Here is a 13711-nt window from a genome sequence, read left to right as displayed (position 1 = left end):
TGTTGCGCAGTAACGCTACACACACATTAAACATATATACAGATCTTAAAATTAGAATGTAATAAAATGCAAAAAAATAGAATACATACCGTCACTTATGAACAAATCCTTACAGTATTTACATATATATCTAGATACTGTGATTTATAGTGTGAATGAGGGAAGTGCAAAAGGTAGCGATATGCTCATCTGCAAAGCCAGCACAGCAGAAAGTTCTTCCAGTCTGGACGATGAGGTGGATCACACACTCTTTGCGGCCTTGTGTGTGTGTGTGTGTGTGTGTGTGTGTGTGTGTGTGTGTGTGTGTGTGTGTGTCACTCACTTTTTGCGCGTGGAAGGAAGGAAGCCCACCATCTCCATGGCCAGCTGAAGCCTCTCAAAGTCATGCTTCAGGTCCTCTCCCTCCACTGTGAAGCAGTCCTGCAGAAAACAACAACAACAACGAGTGTCATCGGGTTTCCATGCGCTGTTTACGACACGGCCGCCTGGAAGCCAGAAGAGCTCATGGAGGACTTACTGAAGGCTGTTGACATACGCAGTGCCCAAGTGTTTTTCATGTTTACAGAGTACCCAACAAAAGGTGCCTAAAATAGTTTTTTCGTTTACTTGGCAGCCCAAAAAAAAAAAAAAAGAGTGGCTTGAAGCAGACGGAATGAATGACTCATGCTAAAATAAGCTGTCATTAAGAAGCTCGGGGTTCAAACGCTCCAGTCTGGTGTGCAGAGCGTGTGCAGGTTCTGCCCGTGGAGTGGAAAACCCCTTTAAACCGATGCACAGAATATTGGCGAGCGGGTGAAGAGACGCGGCGGGAGTCTGTTGTGACGCAAAGGCAGTGACGTGTGCAGGCAAGCGCTCATATGCACAAGCTCTTATAAAAGGCGCATATAATGCATGTGAAGTGCAGACTGGAATCATAAAAGGCATTACAAAAAATAAAGCATTTTAAATACTTTGTATGAAATCCTTGTAGTATTATGAGTATTATTGAGCAACCAGAAGCACATGAGCAGGAGTAAACTCGTGCATAAATCTGGACCTGGATTAGTTGTTTATGACCAGAGGAAGAGCGTTTCCCAGACCGGGGCCACATGCTTTGATGTAACTACATAACCACACAGTCTTGCACTGCGTAATGTGAGCTCTGCTCTTTGCTTTATGGGCCCATTCCACTACGGCGGCCATAATTATCACATACCGAGGCCTCAGAAAGACAAACACTCCAAACGCGGGACTCACACTTACACCAACGTGCCTCCGGCTCGCCGCCATCGCTCTCCTGCTTTCATGGCAGAAACTCACACTCACCTGTTCGTGACTCTGGAGGAGTTACAATTCTTGAGCAGGGAACTCTATGTTTACGTCAAAAGAAATAGTTGCTATAACTTCAAGTGAAAACAATCTGTCCATGTCGCAAAAAAAAAAAAGAAGGTGTTTGATGAATTCCTTCTTATATCGTTCCTGATATGGACCATTAGTGCAGGGCTCGTCGCCTGGTCACAGCCGATTTACAGTAATTTATATGCATAAATTCCGAAATTGTATTCATACATAATACAGAAAGCATCTCACAGTATCATGTATATTCAAAAACACAAATAACTTCTTGGGATAGGAGTGGAAAATTAATGGATTAATCAAATGTAACTCAAGAAACAAAGAGCAGGCTTACATACACAAGTTAATAAACAGAAACAACCACAGAACCCAACACAAAAAATCCCAACACAAATGCCAAAAGACTTTTCTGATCATTGACATCATTCAATCAAAGTATTTCTCCTGCAGAGTGTGATTTGAATCTGATCTGCTGATTGAGAGGTGAGGGTGTGTCTTTGGGCAAATAACCTGTGGCAATGTGGAGGAATGAGCATGTAAACATACTGGAGCTCAGCCACCAACTGGTGAACAATGGGACCAGTCTTTGACTAAACCTCAGCCCATTACTCAAACACTCACAGGTCTTGAATAAATTATGTTCTATTCAGGGAGCTTACAGTTAAGGTACTGTACTTTAAGGTCTTTGGAACGAGTCCAAGTCTTAAGAGGGTTAGTCCAAGTCAAGTCTCAGGTCTGTAAGGGGTTCTTCGGAGTCTTTGGATGGCACAAGTCCGTTGAGACTCCACTCAAGTCCTGACAGGACTTGAGTGGAGTCTCAAGTCCTAGTAGGGAAAGTTCAAATAATTAGAGGTTGTGTATGAGTCTTCCAATCTTAGATTTTTATATTTTGAAGAAATGTCAATGACTTGAAAATCCATTTTCAGCCCGGAGGATTTAGTCGGTACTAGAAAACGCTGCACAGTCAATGATCAAAAAGGTCACACAGGTTACAGCAGCAAAAGCATCTACAGTGGCACGGATATGACTAGACATACCAACATAACTCAGACAAGCAGCACAACAGAGGAGAAGCAAAAACAAACAAAGCCGAAATAAACACTACCCAAACCAAACCTGGAAGTATCCAACAAAAAAGCAAAGAAATGAGCAGGAGGGGGAGGAGGGAGTGTGCAACTTGTGCAGGGAAAGTGTGGCTCGGGCTGCAAGTGCTCAGGTGACCAAAAACTAAAATCTAATTGTTGAGGTTCGTCCAACACGTACAGTCACACGGACGTCACACACACACACACACACACACACACACACACACACACACACACACACACACACACACACACACACACACACACACACACACACACACACACACACACACACACACACACAGATACTGACCGCTTCACTCTCACAGTAACTGTCCCAGTGCGGTTGGCGGGTTGACTTTGTCATCTGGAAATGTTAAGGCAGAGTTTACAGGAGGGCAAGGTGCCGGTTAGACAGCAGCATTAAAATGAAGACAAGCACCGCTCAATTAAACACAGATTTATATGCAACCAACGGCAACGGAGGGACGTGCTGTTAAGACGCAAGCAGCGGCTGAACTTCACAGCTCTGTTCATTTAACACAGACAGACAAAAAGCCAGTAAAACACAGTCGGAACAAGTCAAAGCACACTGAGGAAGAGAGATGTATGCACAGAAGTCATGTTCACAGAGACGAAACAATGAGCGTGTGAAGTCATGATTGAACACATCAAGTCATAAAAGCAGGATGAGAGGGCGGAATGAAAAGCTTTGCTTTACTTTAAATCACAGCGGACTGTTTTTCTGAGCATTTCTAAATGAGTGTTTATGATTGATTTCCTACCTTCAAGGGTAAACTTGAAGGCGTACAACCTTCATTTTATGTTAAAATCTACTATTACATTGCATGATGTTCCCGTTTGTGAGCAGGAACTGTTTTTAAATGAATCTCCAGGTCTGTTTGGAAAGGCAGGACCGTCTGGGATTTCCGAATCTGCTTTTTGAAAGCGACATTTGTAGTTAATTACCAGATAAATATGAATGCCTTTCTGGACTTCTTTTTAGCGTCCCATCTATTCAATGAAAAGCAGCCAGGAAGACTCTGTCAGGGCACGTTGTTTACGTAGCCTGTAAACAACTTGTGTAGATTGTGTGGACAGGAGAGGTTGTGAAATCCATGCAAGAGGTCCAACCGGCACAACAGTGTGGTTTTCTTTATGTAAACTCCTCAGAATACACAGAACAGGAAGGAGGAAGAGAGACACAAGTCACGGGTAGAGTATGAACAGAGTGCAAGAATGTGTGCATGTTTGTATGTATGCATGCGTGTTTGTGTGTTTGTGTGTGCGCGTCAGTGGCCGGGAGAAATGGAAGGAATTCCCTGCTCTCTTCTGCGTAGGCGTAAAGAATATTTAGGAGGGGAGTGTGTGTGTGTGTGTGTGTGTGTGTGTGTGTGTGTGTGTGTGTTTGTGTTTATCATGGCTTTGTTTTATGTGAAACCTGGTTTCGCGGCGGGGAACACAAGCGACGAAGACGAGGGACAGATGCTGTTTTTTTTCTTTGTGTGACGATGTGCGAGCGCATGTGTCAAAAAGGTAAATGGAGACCGAAGTGCATGCAAAAACAAAACGCACATGCGAGTTACAGCTACACCCACAAAACACAAATGAACATACAATCGACCAAATGAAATGTGTCTCCAGAGATTAGACAGCTACATGTTTTGTCCGTATGTATGTACGACTTCATAGGAGGTGTTGAACGCCACCAACAGAGGAATGTGTTTCCTTTTTCCCTTTCCGTTTGCTGGTCGATGACACTATGTATAATACAGACACACAAGACTCTGAAAATGAATTAACACTATGACAAAAGTATTAGACAACGCAAAACTCAAACAAAAACGCAAAATGACCACGAGTGCAAGACAAAACCAGGACAGATTAGTTGTTAATCTCATTTTTTTCAATAAAGTGTATTGTGTCTGGTCGTCCCACCTGACTGAGGTAATGGTATTCTTCAGGCTTCATGAGGTGAAAGGCTTCCCTCTCTTCTTCACTCGCTCCTGCCAGCAGGTAGTAAAACACGTGGTAGTTTCTAAAAATGAAAAACATTTCCACTTATGGTTAGTTACTGTAAAATTAAACCGATAACAAATAAAAGCTACATTGTTCATGAAAAAAAATGTGTGTTTTTGCCTAATAACACCATGTAAATATGGGACAAACATGCTTCTTGGAATGGTTAATTATCTTAAGCTTGAGGCTAAAACAAAAACCTGAAAAGACAATCATGAAAGCTCCGGAATATCAGTTTGTTTGTGTGTAGGACTGTGCGTGCACTTTTCCTCATAAAGGTTAAAGGTCAAAAGTGTGCAGCAGCTGTGCGACCAGGGTCCCCTTGGAGCGCGCGCGCACACACACACACACACACACACACACACACACACACACACACTCCTGGAGTCAGCAATCCATCTCAATAAGAGGCGGCTAACACCGGGGGCCCACTGCGAGCCCCCCATGGTGAGGTTTAACCCTCCCGCACTTCTAGCCGGTCCAACACATTAGTGTCACTTCCACTTACAGCTTCATGATCACACTTTGGCAAACTCAAACAACATGCTTCCTGAGTTACATGCACTTCAATTTTGATTTCATTGCCAAAAATTTAAATTCCATTTGTGTCATACTTGCTGCTAGCATCATCTTTTTCTCAGTTAGTCAATCAAGTTTGAAGCAAAGTGCAAAATTCAAATTTGTGCGACTGAAAACTAGTGTGTTGACATATGAAACCTTAAACATAACTTATATTTACTTTAGTATTCATATAATATATTGCATTGGTCAGAAGTGAAGTTGCCCCTACTGTCAGTGTCCTTTTATATACTTTAGTTTTGGATTTCTATGATTATGATCAGCTTTAAGTGCTCACCGCTCATTGTGCTCCTGATACACCAGCCTCGACTTCTCCAGCAGGTATTTCTCCACATATGCTCTGGAAAACAACATCACACAGTAAAACTGTTAACTTCAAAACATTATTTTTTTTTTTTTAGGAAAATGAAAAGCATTCGTCTTTTGGTTGCTTACCCTCTCACAGTTCCACTCTCCTGGTAGTTCACCTGAATGAACTTGCCAAAGCGACTGGAGTTGTTATTGTGGGCTGTCTTTGCGTTCCCGAATGCCTGAAGGGGAAAGAGATAAAAACGTGGTGAGACAAATACAAATGCACACAAATAAATGGGAATGGGTCGCCTATTACACATCATACACACATGTTACTATCAGAGGTTTGAGGTCGAGTTCTGAGTCGGCTGTCGGTGTGGATGGTTCGTTTGTGGGTCAAGCGCACAGAGACTTTGGCCTCGTGCCAAACATTGTCTTGATAAGCCTGGATGACGCGGAGCAAGCTTTTCCTCTTGCACGGTTTCAAACGGCGTCAGTCCGAGACAGATGATTCATAACATGTGATGTGAATATAAATATGGTTTTAGGATCAATTCAAGTCAGAGACAGACAAATTGCCAGAGTGGGGATGAAGGAGCTGGGGCCGGATGGGGCAAAAAAACTCACTGAGTAATGGGATCCATGTGGCCGTGTGGAACATGTGTAGTGGTTGTGCTTTAATACGATGCTCCAGTATTTCCCCTCGCTGCTCTGTTTATGTTGTATGGCTGCCCGGAGGGGAAGTCGTTTTTCGCCCTATATAAACCCTGCAGTTATTTGTAGCTCCGCCACAAGTAAACAAATTCCTCAGTGAATCACTCAGAACTGGCCCGAGCCCTGTGTCTGAGGAATGGGAAAACACCCTTCTCTGGTCCCACCTTCAACCAATGGCGCTCACTAACATACAAGCAGGCACGCTGGGAAAAGGCTAATGGCAAGCTAATGGTAAGCTAATGGGCTACGTCGGCGGGCTTCAGGCTCCTCCGAATGCACAAATTTGCAGCTGACATTGAGTTCAACCATCGCCGAATTTGACTTCATGTCATTTCGTTAGGATGTAATTCACTCATTCTCAGCATCACATGTGAAAGCTTCTATTTAACTGTTATTTAACCAGATACCAATCCATTGGTGAACCATCCGACAAGATTGTACAATGTGCAGTGATGAGAAGCAAAGCTGCAACCCCATCGGGTTTCTTTTTTCCTTTTCAAATGAAATGAAAATGAAAGTTGATTCATTGTCTACAACGCCTTTAGGTTACGTCATAGGGGTAGCGTACAAGGCATGTAGGATAATCCTAAAGCAATATTTAAACAACCTATGTATTTATAATGCAGCACTAAAGGGAAAGCCTATGGGTAAAAGCTCATCAAACTATTTAAGTCCCAGTGAAACGGATGATGATGATGTCATCCCTCTTGTAACTGTACGCCGCTTAAATATTCTGTTCTACTGTGAAATACATCACAGTACATATACATTACTTGCTTTTGGGTTTCAGGACAAAGGACTCTTTGGCCTCTCTCGACTACAGGCAGAGCCTGACTCAAAGAACTGGATCCCAGGGATGAACTCGCCTTTCATTTATGACTCACTGAGCTGAACAAATCATTAAAATGGGCCGACGCTGTGGAAAGACCGATTCCACTCCGCTGTCTGGACAAAGAAAGAGCACAAAAGGTCAAAACTGCAGAACAGTGACGATAGAATTTCACACCCAGAAATGTGGGTTTAAAATGCGATGCCTGATGCATTAGATATTTCCAGAGGAGCTAGTGGTCTGTTCACCACGCCCTCCCGTCTGTGAACTGGCTGACATGCCTGGTTCAGGAACTACAGGTCAGACGAGGACAGACTGCCATCAGTTGGCGTCCCTAAGAACTTCCTGATTGGACAGCCAATAAGAAGCAGGCACTCATAACAACGACCCGCTCGCAGTCATGTTGAGGAACTCGGGTCAGGCGAGTCAGATATTAGACCGTTCAGTGTTTGCTTGACATTTAACATTTTGTGTTGGGCCAGCAGGAAGCAGGATGTGGAAAAACTAAAATACTGAGAGCTGATTTATGCTGAGGCACCGTGTATTCTTCCACCTGGTCTGTGTAAAAAAAAAAGACAGACAGATAGACACATTTACAGCCGACAGTTTGTAGTCTTTCTAAACTTTGGCAAGCTCCATATCAACGGCAATAAAACACAACAGAAAGATGTGTCACACCTGACCTCTGGAGGGGATGGAATTTCTTACCAACGTGCTAAAAAAACATGAATGCACATGCGATAGAAATGGAGATAAGTCACCAGACAGATCCTGCTGCCATCCGGTCAGGGAACTATAGTCACTGGCACGATCAGTAAGATAACTCCATCATTTCAAATTCTGAGAATACCAGAGAAAAAAAACGTCCTCTCCCAACATCAGACACTCAATAGAAACATGAAAAAAAGACAAAAACATCAAACAATCACTAATGATCCTGGTGAAGAATGTGACATATTTTCACCAAATATAGACCCTGAATTAAAGCACCCACATTAGAAAACAAAAAGATCTTCCTCCTCCGTCTCCTACGGGAGTCGTCAAAAGTTATTCTTGTTAAATCTAAGTCACAAACTCCAGTTAGAGTAAACCAGGACAAGTTGAGGTGAAGTTGGACGACGGTTTCTAACATACAACAGCGTGATGAATGATGACGAAGACTGAAAGGGACACCAGAACTAAAACTGTTTGTACAGACAGTGATTCTCACCACTTAAGTCACTCCAGCAGGTCAACAACATTATTCTTGGCTTCGGCCCACAGACCGAGCCAGAGGCCGACCAGCGGCGGGCTTGAGATGGTGCCAGTGTGTGTGTGTGCTGGGTGTAATGTGTCCACAGGCGCTGGTCAGAGTCGCTCAGAGGAAGCACGGACAGAGAGGATGCCACAAGGCCGAGGGGATGTTTTCATAAGTAAAGCGCCCTGTCGAGCCTCGTTTCTACAAGCGACCGGCTGTGTTGAATACTGCGGTCACTGTGAGAAAACCTTTTGAATGAGAGGTCTTTCCGTTGTAGCTTTCAAACTCAATCAACTTTCACTTAGTGGGAACTCATTCTGGTGTCTTTGCTCCGAGTGGCGACTAATCCCATGATCCAGCTCTTTCTTCACAATTATTCTACCAAGTCATAAGTAGAGTTTAAGTTGCAGAACGATTGTTTTGGAAGAAGGATTATACATGTTGTGACAACACAGAAGAGGAAAGATAGTTTATTAGGACTTGATCCATTGAAAAGGTCTCATTTAAATATAAATATGTAGCACATATAAGAATATAGGATGTACAGGGGTCATAGATCTCTAACGGGAAAGTTTCTTTTCTAGGAAATCAATTAGACTTCCAGCGCTGCCTCACACACAGGGGCAATCAGTTTTATTCTATTACTGCTCCGGTCCGTAGTGAGGTAATTAGGTCTTTATCCGACTTTGCATGCCCTGACTCATGCAGTGTGGCGCAGAAACACGTGGCTTTTAATCACTGGAGGATGACTTCCTTAGCAGCTTCTTGAGGAGAACAGAGGAGAGTGAAAAACAGGACTGTTGTCCCGTTGCCGAGTCGGCGGGGAGTGTTTTCAGAACGGACGAAGGGGGTCACGCTAGGCGCTCAGATAGACAAAAAGCCGCTTGATTAAACTCACAAAGGGTTTATCTTTCAGTAAGTCATCAACTGCTTTGGGGGTTACAAATGAATTTCCACGCTGGGTTGTGTTTAGAGGTCATGTGACAGCGCGGCCCCAAACTGCACAGGGAAATGCTTTGTCTGAATTTCAAAGTCACTTAAGTGAAATGAGCCATGGGATGAAAACAGCATTCTTATGACTGCAAATTGGTTTAGGAAATTGTCACCAAATTGTTTGCATTCCTTCCCCGACAGTAGCTAAGCTGCATCTGCGTGATTCGATGGTTACTCAGAGGCATTGCTCATTTGACCTCCGTGGATTCATATCCTTCCCTGAGCCCGTTACCAGGATGACTCGTCCACCACGGTATGCGCCGAGGATGTCCACAATAAGAGGGAAAGGGCCGGCGACTCGGCCCGATGTGTATCACGGTTATGTCACGGCGTGTGTGGGCAGATGACGCTCCCCAGATGCCAATTCCTGACCGTGCCCCCCTTGTAATGTCACACCCGAGGTCGTACTGACCAGAATGGACTGTGGTCAGCGTGGTGATCTGCAGTCGTGGCGAGAGCGTAAAAGCACAGTGGGCTGTGGGCTCTGGCTGCTTCTGTCAAAACAGTGGTTGAGGTGGGATATTTAACTGTCGGTTTGAAACATTTAAGAGGCTTTTTTTCTCTTCCCGTGGAACAGGAGGAGTGAACATATGCGAGTTTTTGTTTGGGATTCTTGTAAATCAGCCTTCTACATTTTTGTTTTACCAATGTTTGGCTGGAAGCAGGCGGCAAACCTCCGGTTCCACGAAGTAAAGCCAATGTGGAAGAGCCTTAAACGTGTCATCTTTCTAATGGCCAGCAGGGGGCGACTCCTCTGGTTGGCAAAGAAGTCAGATCGTATGGAACGAAAGTTACGAAGGTAACTACGGTTCTATGAATCCTGGATGACCGCCAGAGGCAGTGTAAAAACACTGCCTCTGGCGGTCAGTTAGGATGAAATAGAACTCTTTGAGAAAATGACCCGACTTCTCACTTGATTCATCACCTCGTTAAACATCGTAAATATGAGTTTATTGTGTCAATTGCTAGCGACTTCAATACAGTACGATAATCATTTAGTCAAACTCCAGGCTACAAAACTGTAGTCTGCGAACCAATGGGTGATGTCACAACGACTACAAAGTCCAAGCTTTTTGGAGCAATGCACTAAATCCTGTCGTCAGAAAAGCTGTCTTTCATAATTCTTAGTAAGATCATCATCACTCTGCCTCAAACACCCCCGGGAGCAGATCTGATGGTCCAGTGAATCCAGCCTCACACACGTCAACTCAGGCAAGATGTGTCACGATTGAATGATCTGCCATAAACCTCCGGCCTGTTTAGGATTTTTTGCAACTGTTGTGTCCAAGAGAATTTAAATTTCAAGTTGTATTTAATAAAAGCACAGTCACATCTGTTTATGCTGCATAATTCTGCATGCACACTGATGTAAGAACATGCAGTTTGTATCAAAGATGACATTTCTCACACTATAGCCCGAAGTAAAAATTAAAAAAACAGGCTTCTTCTGGGAAACGCATTACATCATTTCATGAAAGAACTTAAACCAAATCCATGCAAACCAGACACTTTTATAGCCAATACCATGCTGCATCCACCGGATCTTTTTCTAGTTTTTAACAACGGATAAGATTATTTTCCAAATGTAGAACTGTGAACTAGAATTATGGTATATAATAATGTTAAAACGTTTCATGTTTTAACGAGATATGTTTATTTTGTGGAACAAAGAGAACGTTTTAGGACGATAATGTCGTTATAACAGGAAATTCTAATGTTATATGGGATGATAACAAGAAAATATCTCGTAATACTTTGTAAAATATCTAGTTATAAAATGAAAAGGATCTCTTCAAAACATTTTGCTTTCTGAGAATAGAGCAAGGCTAGCAGTTTCCCCCCGTTTACAGTGTTTATGCTAAGCTAATTTAACAGACATATGTGAGATGGTTTCCATCTTCTCAAAGAAAAGAAAATAAGCGCATTTCCTTAAAATACCAAACAATTCTTTGAAAAGGTATGTGAATCACTGGACCACAGCTGAGAAGAATGCGTGCGACAGAACAAAACCAGAACAACCTAATTAGAAAAAGCAGAGGCCTTTTGATCAGTCCAATGGCTGACTAAAGTATTTGGCTCGATCAGAAAGTCCTCCTGAGTTAGAGGAAGTGAACATTAGTCACAGGGATGGAGATGAAAGCCAGACATAATAGAAAAAATAATCACAGATCTCCAGGAGTCTTCGGCTATCAGAGACATCTCTCATATAACATAAACCTCTCCGAGTTAGAGAAGATGAGTGGAGCGGGGGGGGAAGCTGCATTCCTACGTTACAAAAGGCCCCTCAGACCGAAGCAAACTAACAAAAACCTCAAAAATTAACGAATTCATTTCCCACGATGTTCCATGAATCGCAGACCCGTTTATGAATCCTGAGAGAGGACGTCAGTGTTCTCACCCTCAGGCTGCGGGAGAACTTCTCCTTCATTGCTCTGTTCTTGAAAAGTGAGACTAAATAAGCGAGGAAATTAGACAGACCATGACCATATTTGGATGAATCCATTTCCCAAGTCTACCGATAATTATCTGAACAGTAGAGACACACTTAAACCCTTGTGTTGTCTTCGGGTCAAAATGACCCGTGTACGAGTGTATATGTATGTGTGTGTATGTATGGGTCATTTTGACCCGAAGACAACACAAGGGTTTAAGTGGACATAATCTTATCCTTAAGAGAAGATCATGACATGGCAGTGTGATGTTGAGTACCAGAGAAAATTATGTTAAATCCCAAAAGTCGGGGCAACACAGAAAACACTTTCCAGGAACCCAAGAACCTTAATTGGTTGTTTTATTAAGCGATGGATTTATGAGCCCAGGGTGAGAAAACTGTCCTCAATCTGCAGTAAAACACAGAAACACTAGAACATTAGAGGACTGTTGCATCATTACACTGGGTTTATAATTCACACACATTTTGGGATAAAGCTTGAGAAAACGAGGCTGACTTCCTGCACTGTTCATGGGTGGCGCTTGTTTTCTTCAAGAGCAACTCAGAGCTGCCCAGTCATTCATTATCTGCAAGGTGTGTGTGTGTGTGTGTGTGTGTGTGTGTGTGTGTGTGTGTGTGTGTGTGTGTGTATTTGTGTTTCTTTTCTTTTCTCTCACTCACACACACCTAACGTCTGTATGTGAGTAATTACCTCGTATTATAACTGTGGTGGTAAGTGGTTGAAATACTTCTAAACTTGTGTCAGATGACAGATCTCTGTTGCAGAGCGATCAACAGGGACGGCGGACAGAACAAGCGGAACAAAAACATCATGAAAATGTTCACTGCAACAAAAACTAAACAGGAAGCGTTTGAGACAAGAGAGCCTCTGAAAATGTTATTGTTTTGAATAAGTTTTCTAACACACGCTCACTCACACACACACACACACACACACACTAAAATAAATACACAATTTAAACTACTCTGGTTTTATCATTCCCTGATATTGATGACACTGAAATAACATAATCAAAGTGAATTAGAACTAAACCTATTGTTTCTGCTGCTACTTCACTGTAAGAAGAAAGTGTGAACATATTTAGATAAATATGAGGCACGCAAGAAGAGATGAGCACATTAGAGCACGATATTAGAAAGCAGCAGAAAATAACAGTATTTTAAGATTAAGGATAGTTTTATATAACTGTGCCGTTTTATAAATAATACACCGTTTATGGCTGAACTTGGGTTTCCCAAAATCTAATTGGAAAAACAATATATAATTGTTCTTAAATCCAATTTAAAGTATCAAACGTTTTTTTCTGTCCTTTCACTTTCAGTTCAATCTTTCTGCACAAACTCAGTCTTGCAAAGGATGATGGGTACATGGCAATGAAGTGTACTAACATTCTTAACAATCAGACATAAAAATAGAACTGATTTATAAAAGAGAGACATTCACATCCGCTCTTATTGCTGCTAAATCCCAGTCTGGCTTATTAGTGTGCATGTACAGTGAGGAGATATGAGACTTAGCTAAATTAAAGGTTAGTCCTTTTTGTTTTTAAGTTCCCATCGGCTCTGGATTCCCCCTCGACAGCAAATGCACAAACAAAGCGCTTATACTCGACAACAGCAGAGATACAGCGCACAGACAACAACAGATGTATTAGTGAGTGTACTGAGAGAATGAAAAGGTGTGTGTCTGTGTGTGTGTTTTTTTGTTCCGTTCTGTAAAAAAACGCTAAAATTAGAGACGGTGATGACTGAGCTCAGCTGTACGTGTGGCCACAAGCAGGTGACATTTCAACTGAACTGGAAACTGTAATGGGAATTTAGGGCTTGCACTGGGCCTTCTTCCAGTCCAAAGAACTAAAAGGTACAGAGGTGTTTGTGCAAAATTAGAACGACGAGGGATTAAAAAGCAACTGCTAAATCTGTGATGTATTCAAAAAGGGAAGGAAAGATGCATCTACTAGTTATTTACAATCAAAAGTGAAAGATTTCAACTTCTTTCGACCTCTCAAATGTGGAGATGTGCTGGTTTTAAAGATATTTATTGAAAAATAAAACAAATGATTAATGCGTTTAATGCGGTTAAGGCCCAGGTGAGACAGCAGTTACTGCACTTGCAACGCATCTGAGAAATATCTTTCAGCCTGAGTGCAGAACAAAAATGGTTTAACTATTTTTGG

The 13711-nt window shown here is 42.4% G+C and overlaps 1 protein-coding gene across 1 annotated transcript in view; it reads right to left on the bottom strand.

The window, feature by feature from the left end:
* Positions 1 to 13711, bottom strand: part of myo9aa (myosin IXAa) — a gene marked incomplete at its 5' end in the record, with an annotated part of 73104 nt that overhangs the window by 40010 nt on the left and 19383 nt on the right. Inside the window, 5 exons of the mRNA XM_079217305.1 lie at positions 323 to 420; positions 2734 to 2787; positions 4359 to 4458; positions 5296 to 5358; positions 5454 to 5548. Coding sequence (XP_079073431.1) covers positions 323 to 420; positions 2734 to 2787; positions 4359 to 4458; positions 5296 to 5358; positions 5454 to 5548 — 410 coding nt within the window. The remainder of the gene's footprint in view (positions 1 to 322; positions 421 to 2733; positions 2788 to 4358; positions 4459 to 5295; positions 5359 to 5453; positions 5549 to 13711) is intronic.

Source organism: Taurulus bubalis (genome assembly GCF_910589615.1).
Source record: "Taurulus bubalis genome assembly, chromosome: 4".
Lineage (NCBI taxonomy): Eukaryota > Metazoa > Chordata > Actinopteri > Perciformes > Cottidae > Taurulus > Taurulus bubalis.
Note: the sequence above shows the minus strand (reverse complement) of the source record. Positions and strands in the feature narration are given on the sequence as shown.